Below are 19,286 nucleotides of genomic sequence, written 5' to 3' on the forward strand. Positions count from 1 at the left end.
TGGGGGGCAGGAATCAGGAAAATGTCCCCAGGGGGCCTCCTCCACTGCTGCAGACACCCTCTCAGGGGCAAACCTCAGATCAAGGGTGGCTTCACAAATTACAGGACAGACAGTGGGTCTGGTGCCTGCGGCCACCAGGCCCACACCACCACCCAGAAGAGGAAGAGGTCATGGGTACTTACAGAGCAAACGCCTTTTATTGAATTCACAGCTGGGTGCCAAATGTGCCACCAGGACCGCCTTCCCATGGCCCCTTGAGACCCTGAGCGCAGAGACCTCTGGGCCACAGGAAGCCCCCCAGCAGTGCAGCAACCTGATGGTCCAGGCTAAAGGCCAGCCAGCACCCAGTGACAAGCCCGGGCACAGGGCGCCTGCTCACAGGCCCATGCCCCAGGAGCTCTGCCCCAGAAGGACACAGACCACCAGCTCCAGGGTCTCCAGCAAGCAAATCACATGCCACGCTTTCCACGCTGGGCTCCTTACGAAAGGAAGGTTGCTCACACTGGGATCCACAGGCAGACTCGCATTTAATAGAATGCCCTTCTGAAAACTCATTTCAAAATAGAGAGCTCTCGAATTGTAAAAGCCATAAAAATGCAAAATAGTTCTTTAGGAAAAATTGAATCAAAATTACACCTCATGTTCAAAATAGCACAAAACCTATTCAGCCATCACCTCGCGCACGGGCTCCGCCTGCCCAGATTCAGTTGTTCTCAATCTGTTCCAGGTCCAGGTCGCCACGGTCCAGGGGGAAGATGCCCTCCTCCCCAGCACTGTCCCAGTCACTGGGGTCCCCACTGCTCCCTCCCTCGCCTGTGCTGGCCATTGGCTCCCTGGAGGCCCAGGAGCTGATGGAGCAGGGCCCGGGAACCCTGGGGCTGGAGCCTGGTGTGCTGGTGCCCACGGGGGCCTGCGAGCCACACGGGGAGGACACGACCGTCTTCGCCTGGGCCTCGTCCTCGTTGTCGTCCTCGCAGTCCAGGGAGCAAAGGCTCTTGGAATTTTTTAAAGTCTGCAACAGAAAAGACACAGGCTGAAAGCATTCCCTGCAAGCCGTGTGCTGGTTCCAGGGAGACAGCAGCATGGCTCCACCCACACCAGAGGCACAAGGCTTGTGGGTGCCTGGCACCTGACGAGCCTAGCTACCCAGGGGACTCGGCAAGAGCTGCATCGGGAGCCCCAGTCTTGTACCCAGCAGACAGATCAGCAGGGAGGGTCCCATGTGTCCGTCCAACAGCATCCCCCACCCAGGGCACACTCTGCTCTTCTGCTCCCTTCACCTCTCAGCCATCTGGGCCTCACCAAGACAAGTATGAACCCGCACAGGACCTGACCGCTCACCTGGCTCACCCAAGGCCAACCCACTTCCACCTGGTCTCCCACTTTCCTACTCTCATCATGGTTGGTCATTCTTCAAATATACATCTGTGTAAATACACACTCATGAGGCCACCAACCACCCTGTCCCAAGTGGGTACCTCCCAGCCCTGTCCAGGTCCCCAGGCTGCCCAGGGCGGCAAAGCCTCGGCCCTCTGCTGAGAGGCTTCGACACGTGCTAGCACCACGGCAGCTGCCCCCCACCTCACTGGGCCCTGCTCAATTCAACCTCCAATCTGCACCCCATAGTCCCTGGACCATCCCCATGCCCAGCTGGGCTGTGTACTGGCCCCCAGCAACAGCCACGGACATTCCACCTCAAGACTGCACTATAGAAGTCACTTCTCGACATGAACAGGACTTGGTCCCAGTACCATTTCCCAGCCTGCAGCTCAGTCCAGTGATGGCTCCCTGGACCCACTGACCACCTCGGCCTCCACTGCAGCTCCACCTACCCAGGTGTTGACTGCTCAGGGTCAGACTCATGCTGGCTTCAGACATGTGCCATGTGGCTGGACACAGGGCACAGACCACATGGAAACACAGCCCTGGGCTGGAAGCCAAACTGGCACAGGATCTGACCAGCTCTACACAGCCCAGCGCCCTCTCCACACCTCGATTTTCTAGAGGCTCCGGCTACTCACAGGACAGCATCTGCATCTGGGTAGAAACTCCCCAGACCCACTGGGAGGTGAGGGTGAAGGGAGGTGAGCGCACCCTCCAGGGTGCTCCTGATGAGTCAGCTCCTGCAGGGAACCCCCCTGAGTCCAGCTCCCCCAGACCCAGCTCCTATAAGGATGTGCCCCGAGACCCAGCTCCCCCAGACGCAGCTCCCCCAGACACAGCTCCCTGAAGACCCAGCTCCCCCAGACACAGCTCCCCCGGACCCAGCTCCCCGAAACACAGCTCCCCCAGACATAGCTCCCTGAGATACAGCTCCCCCAGACACTGCTCCCCTAGACACAGCACCTGGAAGGACGCTTCCCAAGACACAGCGCCCCGTTTCCCGCTCTCGTCGCTCAACTATGAAAAGTGAGCATCTGAGGAGTTACATCCCAGAGAACCAAGTCCTCAAAGACAAAAGCAGCCACGCTTGGGCACGAACAAGGGTGCATCACTACTTTTTCTCAAACCAAGGTAAGCTGGACCCTGTGCCACCTCCACACGCAACCTCCACTGGCCAGAGCACTTGTCCTGTCTTCCCCCGGCCCTATTGGTCAGTGGGGCCACACTGCTTGCTGCGCCAGCTTACAGGGACACTGCATTTCAGCCCTCAGTACAGAGGCCAACCTGCTGGACTTGTGCATAAATCTGACAGGCACACAGGAACCACTGCGGGGTCCTGTCACCTCTGTGACCCCAGCTGTGCAGCTTAGGCAGGAAACCAGCAGCCTCTGAGGACCTCCAGGAGTAGACAGGACAGGACGGCTGCTCCAGGAGACACGAACCTCACGCAGGGCTGGGCCACAGAGAGGACACTGAGGTTCCCAGGGAGACCACTGCACTGATACTGTCTGCATACCTGGCCTCGTCCCCAGGGCTGTCCTCCACTTCCAAGCAGAGAAGCCTGACAGAGGCATGGAAAAGCAAAGGCCAGATTCGGGTTCTAAGCAGCGCTGTCTCCAGAGTGCCTTTGGCCCTGGGCATCACACAGCCTGTGGGGACAGACTTGACTCCTGAGGCAGGCTGGCACGTGGTTAAGACTGTAGCACCACTATCAGATGAGCTGGGGAAAAAAGGGCAGCCTCCTAACACCATCCCAAGATCACTTCCACACATGTCCAGGCTGGGCTCACCGCATCTGCACTGACCCACCTGCAGAAGCCCCAGCTTTGGCCAAACTAAGACACCCAGGTTCACATTTTTGGGAAAGTACTAGCCCTGCCCACCAACCAAGGCTACTCAGGACCAATGCTAACTGTCCACAGGCCCAGCAGCCCCTCTGCAGGCCAGGGCTCTAGCCAGGGCCTAGCCCAGAAGAGTAAGCCACGGTGTGGCCAAGAAACAGCAAAGACATTGGGCAAATGCACAAGAGCCTCCCTCCATGGCCAAGAAGAGAAAGGCCAGGCTGTTCCAGGCCAGGGGCCTGCAGGCCTGCGCACATCCACACCAAGGGCCACGGTAGACACGGTCAGACAGGTGTGTCCACAGGCCTGTGCATGAGCACGCCACGTGTATGTGATGAGGAAGCAGGTGTGGGAAGCACATGGACCCCTGGTCCCTGCCACCTCCACTGGCACCTGCCCCAGCCTTACCCGAGAGGAGCTGCACTCTCAGGAGTTTCTGGTAGAGGGTGGGGGCTGGGTGAGCACCTGCACCCCACATGCAGGCCTCTCCAGGCAGGGACTCCCGGGCCTCTCTGGGACTCGAGCCTGAGGAGACTCCAGCCTACCCGATGGCACAGGAAGCCCAAGGCTGAGGGCCGCACCCCATGCATCTCTGGGAGCAAACCCAAAGAGGGAGCAGGAGGTATGGCAGCCAGCAAAGATAGCCTGCCCAGCAAGACACAGGGTGTCGCAGAGACAAGATGCCCATCACTCAACAGAAAGAAAGACGGGAGAGAGAAGCAGGACACCAGTGACCTGAGCCCAGGCCGCAGGGAGGGACGGCACCCACTCCTCACAGCAAATCAGGGCTGGAGGAAGGAGTCGGATGAAGACAGGGATTGAGGTCCCCAGAAGCACAAGATAGTAGCTAGGGTGGACACCAGGATGGGGCCACATGCCCCTGCCATGGCACTGGAGAGGCAGGAGAGCCAGGCCACAGCACTGCCGCAGGAGGCCTGCGGGCCAGGATGGCGGGGAGCAGGCAGCTTCTCACCCCACTTCTGCTGCTGACCATGCCCACAGGCACCCTGCACCGTCTGGGGACCTGAGGCCATGGTGGCCCTGCTCAGGGAGGCCCGTGCCCTGCTATGCCCACACTCTACCTTTGCCCACCTGGCACCCAGGAGTCGCCACACTCCTGGGGGCTCAACAGAGTGGGGGCCCGTGCAAACAGCCTAAGACACTGGCTCCGTTGTGACCCTGTGTGGCCCCAGGCAGCTCCCTCCACAAGGTGGCAATGGCCTCTGAGATAGCACTGGCTTGTCACCGTGTCTACCTTCACATGTGTTTATCCAACGTGAAGATTAAAGTCACAAGTGACTGACGGGACGTGGAGCAGGTCCTCAGGGCTGTCTGCTGGCTCAGCACTGGGGACAGTGCAGACAGAGAGCCCATCGGAAGGCCCGACTGCGGGAGATGACTTCAAGAGGGAGGTCAGCCCAAGACAGCCCTCTGCAGGGAGACAGGGGAGGGCCAGCAGCAGCACCCCTCACCTGTGCACGCGGTCTGGTGCAGTCCTGGGGAGAAGGTCCAGAACAGGCACAGGGACAGAGGCAAGGGCACACACGGGCCTCTGCTGGGGCCTGCAGGCCCAGCTCAGAACGCAGCTCCTCCACCCTGAGTGCTCAGGCTCAGCCCCACTGGGGGGCCAGGTCATGTACCCTGCAGAGAGGGGCCAGGTCATGTACCCTGCAGAGGGCTCAGGGGAACCAGCCAAGACCCACTGACCTTCGTCCCTATGCATGGGAGGAACAGGGTGGTCTCTCCACATGAGGCACCAATGCTGGGCCTCTGGATACCCAGTTAGAGTCCAGCCTCCAGACCCAGGGAGCCTCCGCATCCTCATACACCCAGACACCAGACCAGGTGTTGCTGCTGCTGTTTTTGGTGATGCTGGGGAGAGAACCCAGAGCCCAGAACATGCTAAGTCCACACTCCACCGCTGAGCTCATCCATAGCCGCCAAACTGCAGAATTCTGTCACAGCACACAGACTAAGAGGGCCTCTCTCTGAGGACAGCGAACTGTGGTAAGGTTTGAGGACTTCTGGCTTCAACAAGAAAGGCACCCGAGCGTCCTAGCACACGGCGGTCACGGGGGCTCAGCCTGTTTTCCTCCTGACTCTGAGGCCCAGGACAGTGGTGACAGCTCACAAACCTTGATTCCCATGAGCACAACACCCCAGAGGCTTCGTCACCCATGTCCAGCCCAGCTGGCCTTAGGTTCTCTGGAATAATTATAATTACTGACCAGCTGCTAACTGCTATCTTGAAGGCTTCCAGGCCCAGATGAAAGGCCATCAGGGAGCAGTTTCCTTCTGCACCACAGACGGGAGTAGGCTCGACCCTGCAGGGGGCAGCATGTGCCACCCTGGAGATGCTCTGCAGCTCGGAGGGCGCGCCCTGTGGGAAGCCGGCCCCTGCTTGCCCACCACTGCAACCATCCACAACATCCAGGGCAACTTCCACCTTGGACCATCGCCTGGCTGATGAAAACAAAACTATTTTCCTGTGAAAACAGAGTCCACATGGGGCTCAGGGCAGGCAGTGTGTGTCTACCTGCTGCTGCCTAAAGCCCACCTTAACCCTGCCCAGTACAGGCCCAGAGTGAAGGCTCTGGTTCCCTAGGCCAGGCCCTACCTCCTGCTGCAGTGGCCAGGGCCTTGGTGCAGGAACGTCCAGCTCTCCATGTCCAGGTCCTGGCTGAGTTCTCTGCCCATGGATACAGCAGTGGCCATCTCTAAAAATGGAGGCTCCTGGTTCCCCATAATGACCAACCCACTGTGGCCCTCACCAGACTCCAGCACACCCAGACTAGGGCTGAGCAGACAGCCCTCCTGACACTCCTTCAGAAGACTGCCTGTCCTGTTGTGTGGACGCAGGCCCCAAAACCCAGTGAGGGCAGCCACTGCAGAAGGCCCAATTACAGCTGGAGTGACAGACGAGCGGAACAGCCACCAGCATCCAGAGAGGCTTCCTGGGGAGACGCCTGAGGTGCAGACAAGGCTGGATGCAGGAACCACAGGTGTCCCTCAGAGCCACCTCCGCCCACAAGTGACATCTCAGGGTCCAGGCTCCTCCAGACTCACCCCGGTACCTGAGAACGCAGCACCAAGCATTCGGGTAAGCCACATGGCATGGCACCAGCATGCCTGCTCCTTACAGTGCAGTTGAACAGCTGCACTTCCTGCTGGGCAGGCTACTCCGGCACCAAGGGGGCCGTGAGGCAGCAAGCTAGACCAGCAGGTGGAGGGGCAGGCATGCAGGACTCTGCACCCAGGACAACCAGGCTGGCCGGGAGTGCTGCAGACAGGTCCCTCCAGCACAGGGCCTTGGCCACAACCCTCACAACAGCACACACCTCACTACTGACAGCATCAGGAGGAGATTCAAAAAGGTCAAGAGGGATCTGACCATGACATCACCCAAAAATGAGACCCTAATTAAAACAGACCTTTTATCACAAAGATACAACTTACATAAAAAATTAAGTAGAAAATCCTAAAAGATGTGTAACCATTAAAGAAACAGAGCAGCAGCAGGTGCCCCAGGCCCAGATCGAACTCATGGGCGAGGCTTAGACTCAATCAGGAAATGTAGGCAAAGCGTCCTCAGGGCACTGCTCAGAAGGGCCACAGGCCCAGGGCAGGAGAGACTTCTGACCACCTGTGCAACCAGAGCAGAGAGCCCCAGGGAGACTGCTAGCACTTGACAGAAGGCAGGGACGCAGGTCCAGAGGCCTGTGGGAGGCTGGCCCCAGGAAAACAGGCTTGGTACCAGGACCCAGTCACACCCAGAGGCCACAGGAAGCCGCGTACAGCTGTGGACTACATGGAGGGCAGGGCTGCCCCAGGAGCACAGCCCATTGGAAGTAACCCAGCAGCCTCGGGGAGGTGGGGGGGGGGGCGGGGGGCGCAGGCTCTCAGGTGCAGCCAGACATGCTGGTCCCCTCCCCATGTGGGCAGACACTCCACAGGGCAAAGGAGCTGCACTGCATGGCCCTGCACAAGCCGCAGACTGACCACACACCTACAAAGTCTGCAGAGCAGGTTCAATGTCCTCACTCTGAAACATAAAGATCGAGCACACACTCTGAAGTGGCTGAGAGCAGATGGAGGGGAGGAGGCTTAGAGGACAGTCAGCTGACAGGGACAGGGAAACACAGAGGACAAGGGTCAAGGGAAACGGTGGGGTCAGTTTTGATCAAGGACAGCTCACAAACAAGCGAACTGCGCAGCTTGGGAGGCTCAGGTAGGAGACAACTGTCTGAGAACAGCTGTCAACCCATGGAGCCCCCATAGCAACACAGAAAAGGGCTGGGAAGTGATATTGGTCAAATTATATATAAATATGTACCTGTTTATTTCTTGGTTTTGGGGGGTTTTTTGGTACCAAGGATTCAACTCAGGGGCACTTAACCACTGAGTCACATCCCCATCCCTTTTTATATTTTATTTTGAGCAGGGTCTTGCTAAGTTGCTCAGGAACTCATTAAGTTGCTAAAGCTGGCTTTGAACTTATGATCCTCCTGCCTTGGCCTCCTGAGCTGCTAGGGTTACAGACATGTGCCACCACGCCCAGCCAAATTGTATTTTCATATGTGCATTTATGAATTTGTAATAACTATTATCACTATTATGTAGAACTATAAGGCACCAGTAAAAAAAAAAAAAAAAGCAAAAATTTTTTTTTAAACATTTAAAAAAAGGGTTCACGGGTAAAGCACTTGCCTAGTATGTGTGAGGCTTCAGGTTCAATAACCAACACCTCAAAAAAATTTTTTTTAAAAATAGGTGTGGAGCTGGGGCTATATATAGCTCAGTGGCAGAGCACTCACCTAGCATGGGTGAGGCACTGGGTTTGAGTCTCAGCACTACATAAAAATAAACAAATAAAAGTACTGTGTCCATCTACAACCAAAAAAAAAAAAAAAAACAAAAAAATAGGCAGACAAGAGGGAGACTGGAAGAGCAATACTTGGGGCTGAGGTCTACGGGTCCGGGTTTGCAGAAGCAGCAGGAAAACATCACTGCCTCCTTGGGACTTGGTCCCTGGTGATCTGAGCATGACCCTCGTGGTGCAAAGAGAAAAGCTGCTCTTTACACTAAGAATGAGGGCCAGGTCGCATTGGTATCTGTGAACACTTTCACAGATAACGTGAAGGAAATGGCGCTTCACATGCTGCATGCCATAACACGACACTGCACACAGCAGACCTCAACGACTGACGTGGCCTGCGTCCCGGAGGGGCACAGCATGGCAGGGGCCCTGCTGCTTCACTTCATTAAGAAAGTGACTGAAGGGGCTGGGGCTAGGCTCAGTGGCAGAGCTCTCACCGAGCATGGATGGGCACCAGGTCTGATCCTGAGCAAATAAAGGTATTATATTCACCTACAACTAAAAAAAAAATTTAAAAAAATTTAAAAAAAGTGATTCAAGAAAGTGCAGCAAGTTATCACCCACCAACCCTGGGGTGGGGACACGGAAGGCCCATCACAATCCTAAGGTGGGAACACAAAAGTCTACTATTATGTTTTTTAATAATTTGAGATGCCAATTTTTATTGTAATTGGGAAAGACGGTCAGTAAGATTCAGAGAATGGAAGCTGACCATTTTGCACTACACAGAAATCCCACCTGCACCTCCTACCACTTTGCTCACTGCCCACTGCATCTACACTGGCTGAGAAAGTGCATTTGATCTCTGTCACACACAGCACTTGGGGACACATCCCTGATGAGCAGAGATGTGGAGTTTCCACACCAATAAGCAAGGCTAATAAATAAGCAGCTGCCACAGACACCAGGGTCGGTGGTGTCTAAAGAACCAAAATCTCTCAGCTTTCCAGAGCATGAAAGCCACAGCGAGGTGTGCAGAGCACAGCCCCACCCTCACACCTGAGGCACCTGGCCAGCCAGCCTTGCCTCTGGCCAAGCCCTGCCCTGTGGGGCACCCCACTGTCCCACATCTATGGACACTCTGACCCAGCACCACCCTTGGTCATGCCCGCCTTCTCTCTCTCCCAATGGGTGCGGAGTGTCTATGGTATCTCCAGAACATGACTGTCACCTGGCCATCAACATGTCCCTGGCGTGAGCTAGGTCCACCCTGAAGGCACCCAGCCAATGGCTCCCCACTGGCAGCCCCTCCTCTGCCGTCCTCCTTCTACCCACAGGCCATGCCCACGGGCACGCTGGCTGGTGGAGGACAGTGCTGTGGGCCTGGAGCTCCTCCGGCTGTCCACAGGCGCCCCACCAGGCTCTCTGCAAAGTGAGTCTGGGTCTGACCCCCATCACCACCAGGAAGAGCCTTGCAGAGAACCGGCCGGTCAAGTGGGCCTGGTCCAGAGCAGGCACATGGCAGGGCCCCATGGCGTCCCACACGGGATACCAGCCAGTTGGCCGAGAGCCTGAGGCCACTATCCTGACTGTGCTCAGGACTCGGCAGACTGCACTCCAGCAGCTGCTTCCAGAACAGCCTGGGCACTGCCCAACAACTGCCCACCACGTGCAGGGCCCAGACTTCACCCACAGCAAGGCCCCACAGCAGCAGGGGCCAATGGCCTGAGGCCCTGGGATGGGCTGGGCAGTGGGCAGTCAGTGAACAGCCAGGGCCACGGGTCACTTAATGAGGAGGCAGACACACCCTGCCACCCCACCTTCCGCCTTGTGCAGCCCCAGGACCCCACAGAGCCAACCAGCTGTAAGCAGGGCCCGCAGCTCCATCCAGGTCTAGCCTCCTTCCACCAGAGGCAGGGAGACGGACATGCCTCCCAGCACACACCAAAGGCCCCTCTCAGTCCTCCCCTTCTGGACTGCACCACAGGCAACGGCTGTGGGCATCGCCAAAGGCCAGGGTGCTGGCACCCACTGTAAGGATCTCCAGGCTGCGCCAGGTTTTCTTCCAGATCACAACACAAAAATGGCTCCCTCTAAATGGACTTTCCCAGGGCTGGAACTATGGCTCAATAACAGAGCGCTAGCCTAGCATGTGTGAGGCACTGCATTCGATCCTCAGCACCTCGAAAAAATAAATAAATAAAATAAAGTCATTCTGTCTATCTACAACTACAAAAAATGTTTAAAAAAAAAGGACTTTCCCAAGAGATGGTAAGGACATCAGGGTCACATGTGGGTGCTACCTGCCAGCTACTACTAGACTGAGTCACCTACAGTCAGGCCAGTGGCCCCATCTCCCACTGACTCCCATGGGCCAAGGGGCCCAGGGTTTGGAGCAGTTCCCCAAGCTCTGCTGGGCTCCCGGGCTCACTTCCCGGGTGATTGCCACCCTTGAAGATGCAGCAGGGTCCCTCCCCAGCAGACAGCCCACTGGGCTGGAGACGCACATGCACTCCTCCCGGCTTCCTCTGTCCCCAGGGCCAGTGTGCAGGCTCTGCCCCAGTGTGACTACAGGTGCTCTGAAGCAGAGACAGGGCCACCATCACTCACAGCTGGACTCCACTCCATGGGGGCTATGCTCCCTGCCCAGGTCATCCCACACAGCACACCGACTCAGAATGAGGTGCACTGAGCCTTGCACAAGGCTCCTTGCCCCTTGCAGAACCCCCGGGGCACACCCCATCAGGGCCTAGGTTTCCTGAGCACCCAGGACTCAAGGTGAAGCTCACCCGTGTCATTTTTAGTAAGTCCAAGGACGGGCGCGTCCACCTGGCATCCTCCTCACGCCTCCGTTTGCGCCGGCTCCTCCTCCCGCTGAGCACGCATGGCTGTGAGCGGCACCGCAGCAGGCCATGGCGCCGGCCCAGCTCGGGTGTGGATGTGGGGGTGCTGCTGGCTGAAGGCAAGCGGGTCCCCGCCTCTGCGAGGTGCTCCTGTGAGAGGGACAGGCGGCGCCTTGAGGAGAGCGGGCAGGGCCCTGTGGGACGCCAGGGCAGGCCCGAGCCAGAGCTGCCTTCACTGCTGTCCACGAAGCCGCTACTGGCTGAAGCTGGCCGGGGCACCAGAGGCGAGATGGGGCCGGCAGGCGATGTGGGGCTCTTGGGCAGGCCTGCGCCCGGGCTCCGCTGCAGGGCAGAGCTGCCGGGGCCGCAACGCTGCAGCGTGGCACTCCCGCCGCTGTTGCACCGCCTCTTGGAGACTGGCGTCCAGACCTTGGAGCCACCAGGGCGCCATGGGGACCGGCAGCGTGCCAGCTCCTCGGGCTCGGATAGAGATCGGCAGTGTCGCTTGGTGGGTGGTGCTGCGGGTGGCCCTGTGTTCTCACAGAGGTTCAGAGCACTGCCCACTCCCAGGCCTGTGCAAGAGCAGGGAGACTCCAGCCTCCACTGAAGACCCTCAGTGTGCGCCACACCACAGGGGCCTGGCAGGAAGGGGCACACAGGCCCTGCGGCCACCTGGCTTCCAGCAGGTCGTCCTGTGTGAAAAGCCTTCCAGGGGCTCTCGTCCACTGAGGAGACACAAAGGGCGGAGGAGAGACGGTGAGCAGGGGCTGGGGTCCCCAGCAATCCAGACACAGGCCAAGAGCCTGGCCCAGTTCTGCTCTGAGGGATGCAGCCACAGCAGAGGGACAAAAGGTGACACAAGGTGAGTACGTGTTAGAGCAGAAGCCACCAGCCACTCGGGCAAGGCTGGCCCACCTGTGCTGACCACGGGCTCTGGGACAGTCTCCCTCCCTAAAGGCCAGCTGTGGGGCTAACTCACTCTGAGGAGACCACCTGGTCTCAGGAGGCCCTCACAGCACCCCTGGGGTCAAGCCCAGCTCTGTGCACGCCTGCGTCACCGAGCTGTCTCCCTCTGTCCCTGCCAGCCTCACAGGCTGGGACCCCACAGAGCCACTTCTTAGAAACAGCCCCCAAGCTCAGAGGTCACCTCCTTGGCTGAAGGGCGACCTAGGAAGACGCAGGCACGCCCCTGCATGGCCGTCCCCAACAACACAGCTACACAGTGCACACCAGGGCAGATCGCAGTGACAGCCACAGCAACATCTGACTCACTTGCTCCTTCTCTAGGGGCCAAAGGATGCCATGGGGCAGCCTGGTACCTCCCAGGAAGGGCCAGACAGTCCCCTGACCCCCACCCACATTGCTGCCAGCAGAGAAGGCAGAGCCCTCGCTGAGCCCTGACCCTGGCCCATCCTCACAGACCTGACCCTGGCCCATCCTCACAGGCCCAGCAGGGAAGACAGCAGCCAGCGACCTTCCCGGCCCACACAGAGGACATAGAGGATCCCCTAGGCCTCGCTCTGAAGCCCAGTCTCTCAGCTCCTAAGACTCCCCTGGGTCCCACCCTACTCCCTGTCAAGGCTTCTGAGACACTTACCACTGACCTCCAAAGGGAACAAATGGCCACTTTTGTTCAGTTTCTCAGCAGAATACTAAAAGTGATAAGAGAGAAGTTTCAGCACTGAGACTTACATATGAAAATTCAGAAAAAAGAAATTCTCCTAGCTGGCATGCATGGTAGTGCACACCTGTAATCCCAGTGGCTCAGGAGGCTGAGGAAGGAGGGTCTCAAGTTCAAAGCCAGCCTCAGCAACTTAGCCAGGCCCTAAAGCAACTTAGGAAGACCCTAATCTCTAAATAAAATGTAAAGAAGGGCTAAGGAGGTGACTCAGTGGTTAAGTGCCCCTGAGTTCAATCCCCTGTACCAAAAAGGAAAAAAAAAGAAAAAAGAAATATTCTAATGCATTCATCACTGCAATAAATCCTACTTTTCCCTAACACTTTATTTTAGGGGTAAGGGTGATTAAAATGAAAAGCACTGGCTTCCAAACACACTTCTAAGAGACTCTGTGAGCGTGTGTATGTGAGTCCAGTGCTGGGGTGGAACCCAGGGCCCATGTATGTAAGGTAAGTGCTCCTCCGCTGAGCTACACCCCAGCCCTTTTTTATTTTTTTTATTTTGAGAGAGGATCCTGCTAAGTTGCTGAGGCTGGCCTCGAACTTTCTATCCTCCTACTTCAGCCTGTGAGGAGCTAGGATTACAGGCGTGCACCACCACATCCAGCATTATTGAAAGTTTTTTTAAGCCAGGTGTGGTGGCGTACACCTGTAATTCCAGCAGCTCAGGAAGCTAAGGCAGGAGCCTGATCACAGGTTTGAGACCAGCTTCAGCAACTTAGCAAGGCCCTGTCTCAAAATTTTAAACAATATAAAAGGCTGGGGCATAGCTCAGTGACAGAGCACCCAGGATTCAATCCCCAGCACCAAGAACCTGCCAACCTGAGCTAGATGAATGGGCAGTTTCACTCTGAGCCTCAGACACACCTCCTGTCACTGAGCGTGAAGCACTGGCTGCCTCTCCTCTGGCAGCTTGGGCTGTGTCTGTGCTCCAATCATTGCGGCTTCCTCTTCTGCAAGGAGCCCCAGAGCCAGGCTACAGAGGGTGCAGGGCCTCCCACTCCCTCAGGGAGGCAGCTCTAGGGGCCAGCACGAAGATGCCATGGCAAATGCCACATGGCCTTTTCCGTCACTGCACCCCATGATGTAGCAGGGACAGCATGGCTGCTGCACAGAAAAGGCACTAATGGTTGGTTCTGAACCCAAGAAAAAGACACCCATGGATAGCAGCTGCTCACATGCACAGCTGTGGGGGCTGGCATGGGCACAGGCACTAGTGACCTTCAGGTTCAGAAGCAGAGAAGCAACAGTTCTGCAGACCACCTGACACTGACAGCGCACACCTGAAGGCTCCCAGGCCCTGGTGCAAACCAGCACAGCTGTGGTACCGCCCAGGCCGGGGGCTCACTCTCCCAGCCCCTTCCACATAGCTGCAACCTCGTCTGTGGCTGGTAGTGCCTCATGGCCAGTGGCCCTTACCCCCAGCCCAGCACTCCCCCACAGTGAGTACAGGACAACACAAAGAGCTCACCTTCCCAGTTCTGCATCCCCAGTGTATAAGGAAGTGGCCCCCAATCCACAGACTTGCAAGACAGGGCTCCCTCAGCCAGCTCGAATGGCTGCCACTATGGCTGAGGACCACAGGCCTGCACCTCCCAAGTGACCAACACACATGCGGGGCAGCACACGCTTCCAGCAGGTCCCCACACATACAGGCTGCATGGGATGTGAGCTGAACTGGTAACCTCCACATCCACCCAGGCCAGTGGCATGATGGGACTTCCCAGAGCCCCATGTCCCTCCCCAGCACCAACCATAGCCAGCCACAGCTACTCTATTCCAGTCTGAATGGTGACCCAGGCCAGCTGCATTCTCTGCTTCCATCTGGCCTCCAAGCCCTCCCCTCCCACTGCCCCAGGGCAGCTACCCTGACCCGAGTCCACAGTTTCCTACTACCACCAGTTTGTCAGCCAGCAAGGATCTCCCCGAGACCTGCACACAGCCCACCACCCACCACCTCCAGTCCCAGCCAGAGGCCATCGCCCTGGCAGCCCCCGACCACTCTGGCCACCCTCAGAGGCACCAACATTTCTTTAAACACACTGGACAACTCACCCTTGCCCCTGCCCAACATCTGCCACCCACAGGTGAGCACTTACACCCCAGCCCAGCATGGGAACAGGTACAGGTATGGGAAGGCACCCAGCTCACTGAGTGACTTCCACACGTGGAATTCAGTACCTGCTGCTATCTCCAGGCCTCTGGACACCCAAACACAAGCACTGTCCACTCTTTTCTCTCCCTGGCCCTTAGGGCCCTCATGGCCCCCCTTTCTGCCACAGCAACAGAAGGACCCTTTCCACCTTTCAGTGCTCAGACCCCATCATGCCCCCAGCCCCCAGCACTGCTCCAGCAGTCAGTGAAGCCCCGCCACAACCCCCAGTGTCACCAGTCATCACTCCTATGGTCACTTGTCATCTGTGGGCCTTCAATGGTCAGCGCCTCCTCTGGCCTGAAGCCACAGGCAAGGGAAGGAATCAAAACCCAAATCTCCCCAGAGGGCAAGGAACACCCTGCTAAGTGCCCCGGGAGCCGGTCAGGACCACGTGCTGAAGAAGCCTCCAGAAGGCAGCGTCCAGTCCAGACTCACTCCTGCCATGAAGCTCCCCCACTGCACAAGGGGGCAAACCAGAGAGGCAGTGACTACAGGCCAACTCTCATAGAGCTGCACAGAAGGAAAGCCAAGCCAGAGGCTACACGCTGCGTGGTGCCATTCGAGAATCACTGCTGACCAAGAGCAAGCAGGGATGCTGGAAGGCCCCAGGGAAGGGGGACGCACAGGGGAGGTGGTATGGCAGGAGAAGAGACATGGGCAACCCCAAGGCACTTACTGGCCTACCTGGGCAAGAGAAGGGCAGGGGAGGCTGGAGTAGTCCATCTTTTCCCTAGGCCTCTCTGCACAGCAGGACTAGCCTCCATTCCCCAAAGACAGAAGCAGAGCAGAAGGAATGGGTGGGGCTGGGGCTGGGGCTCAGGGGTAGAGCACCTGCCTAGCACATAAAGATAAATACAATAAAAATACTGTGTCTGCACACAACTAAAAAAAAAAAAAAAAATTTTAAAAAGAAAGAAAAGGGTGAGCCTGAGTCCTGGGTAAAAGGAGGCCTTGGGGACAAGGGGTGTAGCCCCAGGAGACTCAACAGAGAGGAGCGATGGAGGAGCCCACCTCACTGCATCTAGGGAGGACTCGGTCTGACGGGATGGATCAGCCCTGCAGTCCTCTGTCACGACACACACACTGCCCTCCCTGCCAGAGCCTCCGGGACTGGGCGAGGCCTCTGAAGTGCACCACACCCAGGCCAAGGCCAGGGATGTGGGGTCCTAAGCATCCAGCACAGGGAGGTGCTCGGGGTGGGCTGGGCTGGACAAGTGGCATGGGCGCTGATGTCTGGGACTTCTAACTGCATTCAGATTATTTTAAATTTTAGTTTTAAAACTTATATCCACTTCTGTTACGAGAAAACTTGTGTTTTTTTTCTGCAATGCCAAGGATTGAACACAGGGCACCCTACCAACTGAGCCACTTTTGCAGTGAGGGGTACTGGGAATTAAACTCAAGGAACTCCCAGCTACATCCCCGGTCATTTTTAATTTCAGAGAAGGTTTTTCTAGGTTGCTGAGGCTGGGCTTGAACCTGCAGCCACCCACCCTCAGCCTCCCGAGGTGCTGGGATCACAGAGGTGCACCAACACACCTAGCTCTGAGTATGTTTAGGCAGCCTGGGTGCGTGAACCTTCTTTTTCAAGTGTAAGTTTTATGAAATCTAAATACCACCATCAACTATTTCTGTAACAAATATTTGGTTTTTGAGTTTTTAGTTTTTGTTTTTTTTTTTACAGTGAGACTTTTAGTGTCTAAGTTGAATTTGCTGTACAATAAAATATACAAATTTCTCAAAAGACTTGGCTTTTAAAGAATAAGTTTTTGCCAGGTGTGGTGGAACACACCTGTCAACCCAGCACCTCAAGAGGCTAAGGCAGGAGGATGGAAGGTTCAAGGCCAGCCTCAGCAACTTAGTGAGGCCCCGGTTCAAAATAAAAAGGGCTGGGGTCTGGCGCAAGGGTACAGCACCCTATGTTCAATCTCCAGAACCAAACCAAACAAAAAACACCGTGTCTTCAGCGATGCCCTCAAGTGAGGGCAAAGTCAGCACCCTGGGCAGATGAAGCTCCACGACTGCCAGCAAGGGCCAGTACCCGGAACCCAAGAGGATATGCTTGAGTGACAGCCAACAGAGGAACAGCATGACCACCAGGGGACCCAGCTCAGAGGACGAGAAGCCCCACAGCGAGGCGCCACCCACATCCACGAGGGCGGCTGTGCTCTCCCTGACAGCGACAGTTCTCCCAAGACGGGACATGGCAGCTGCTGTGGGAGCACCTGGCGGGTCCTTGGGAAACTCCTCCAGCACACAAGGAACGCTCCCACGACGCCCGCAGGCCAGGCCCCCGCCACAGGGGACCAGCCACAGTGGGCCAGCCCACGTCCACCCAGAGAGGGACAACACACAGGGTCTGCCAAGCACGGGCCCAGCCAGGATGGGGTGACAGAATGGAGATCCCCCCCAGGCAGGCCACCTGCACAGAGCCAACTCCAGGCTGGATGCTCAATCTAAGCAGGGCAGTGGGTGTCCTCAGGGTAACATACAAAGTCCACTTACCTCATAGGTGGAAAACTACTCTGCCTACACCAGGTTCAGACCAGACAAAACCCACGGTGATGAAATCGAGAGGTTCCCTCAGAGCACCTGACCAGGCCACATGTGCTGATCACCTGGACACAGACGTGCACAGGCCCCGACAACGCCAACAGGCCTGGGCCTGGATGCACATGGTGCCTCTGCTGCCCAGCCCACCAGGTCCCTTAGCTCTCGGCCTGGGAGGCCTCCACGTCCCAGTGCAGCCACTCTGGGACACCACATATGGGCAGCACTCTGCCCTTGGTGCTGGAGCCAACTCACCGGGCCAGCTTCACAGGCCTTGTGGGTAAGGTCATCCAGGCTCTGGTTCTGCAGCTTCTCGGTGATGAGCGTGACCATGGTCAGTGCCCTCCCTCCGCCCACCACGGAGTGCTGCAGTTCTGAGACATCGGACCTTGGTAGGCCCAGGCCACAGCTGGGTCGTGCTGAACCTCAGGTTATGTCTCTGCTTCGCAGACACAACGGCCCATCTCCCCAGGCTCTTCAGAGCTGTGCCTGCAAAGAGAAACGGCCACGTGACCAGAGTGGAACCACGGTGCTGAGGTTTCTCTCGTACACTCCTAACATCCCGCCCGACAAACACCTTCCCGCCTTCAAAACCACCTGGAACCTCCAGGAACAGGCTCTTCTGGGGAAGAATGAAGGGTCAGAGGCACACACAGCACCAGCCCCACTGAAACCCTTTCCTACAGCTGCAGGAAAGGCCACCCAACATGCTCCAAGGAAGGAAGGAAGGACGGCAGCAGTGGGAGCCAGGCCTCCAGGTGGCCAGCAGGGTTCCACACCAGGTCTGCCTCCCCAGCCCTGGCCCCTGAAGCGTGGGTCCCTCTGGGGAGAACAGGGTGGCACACCAGTCCTAAAAGAAGGGGGTTTGCAAGTCCTGAGCTCTCTGGCCCTGGGGTGGCCAGCTCCCCCACAGGGTAAGATATCCCCATCCAGCAAGAGGTCCAGCGTGCCCCCAGGATGCCACTCACACAAAGCTTTAGACTGCTCTGGGCCCAGTGGTGAGTGGGAGCTGCCACTAGGGACCATCAGCCAAGGAAGCAAGAGGCCACACAGATGGCGGGAAGCAAAGTGGCAAACCCGGTGACAGCACCCTCTGAAAGGACAAAGAGAACAAAAGAGGCCTTGGAAGCTGAACAGCACTGGACCCCACAGGCCTCCAGAGCACACGTCCCCAAGCGCCACAGGACAGGACAGGGCAGCAACACACTGGAGCACCTGTGAGCGCTAGCCCCACTTCCAGCCAGCCAGCTTGCCCAAGGTGAGTGTCCACCCCAACTCAGCAGGTGCGGCCAGCTGGCCCACAGTGTGGTGCCACTGCCACAGTAAGCAGGGCCACACTGGAGAGCAGGAACACCCGACCTCAGCCATGCGCGGAGAGACCAGGAAAGCCCAGGAGAACCCCCGTACCTCTAAGACGCTGCCAAGACTTAGCACTCACTTCCCATGCTTAGGAAACACACCCTCTAAACAGAATCCACCAACACTTCCTCTGCGTGACTTTGAAAATGAGGCCCAAAGCTGGCATCTGCCTGGATGGGGCAGTCAGGGCCCTCCATAAACAGGAAGCAGGGCCAAGTGTAACCATCAACACTGCACCTGAGACCCAGCAGGTGCCACAGGCCTGACCTGGGGACCAGGAGGCCTGGCCCAGACAGGACTGAGTCCTCCCCACACACAGGGGCTACTCCAGGTGGGGGTACCCAAGCAGCTGGAACGCTGTTCCCGTATAGCTCGTCTGCTTTGGGATCACACCCCTGTTCCTTCAGCACCTGGTTTGCCTGGCACTGATGCCCCTGCCGACCTGGGCAGAGCTCTGGCCTACACCAGGGAATGTGAGCCAAGACAGGTCCAGCGGGTCTGTGTTTTTCAAACAAGGAGGTTGAATCAGCGCCAGGCTTGCTGTGGGACCAGCACTGGTCTGGCTGCCCAGCCTCACTGCACAAGAGCTCACCTCAGCCCCAACTTCTGAGTCATACCCTCGTAGGACAGGGCTTTGCAGGGTCCACCCTCAGCTAGATGGG

General features: G+C 57.4%; 1 protein-coding gene across 7 annotated transcripts in view; it reads right to left on the minus strand.

Moving 5' to 3' along the window:
- Window positions 1-505: 505 nt before the first annotated feature.
- Window positions 506-19,286, minus strand: part of Fam53a (family with sequence similarity 53 member A) — a 30,511-nt gene continuing 11,730 nt past the window's right edge. For all 7 annotated transcript variants that reach the window (XM_076864804.1, XM_076864801.1, XM_076864803.1 and 4 more), the window contains 4 exons: window positions 17,521-17,754; window positions 12,481-12,535; window positions 10,830-11,608; window positions 506-1,012 (listed from right to left, as the gene is read on the minus strand). In XM_076864804.1, coding sequence (XP_076720919.1) covers window positions 704-1,012; window positions 10,830-11,608; window positions 12,481-12,535; window positions 17,521-17,598 — 1,221 coding nt within the window. In that variant the 5' untranslated portion in view covers window positions 17,599-17,754 and the 3' untranslated portion in view covers window positions 506-703. The remainder of the gene's footprint in view (window positions 1,013-10,829; window positions 11,609-12,480; window positions 12,536-17,520; window positions 17,755-19,286) is intronic.

The sequence above is a fragment of the Callospermophilus lateralis genome, chromosome 8 (genome assembly GCF_048772815.1).
Source record: "Callospermophilus lateralis isolate mCalLat2 chromosome 8, mCalLat2.hap1, whole genome shotgun sequence".
In the NCBI taxonomy this organism is placed as follows: Eukaryota; Metazoa; Chordata; class Mammalia; order Rodentia; family Sciuridae; genus Callospermophilus; species Callospermophilus lateralis.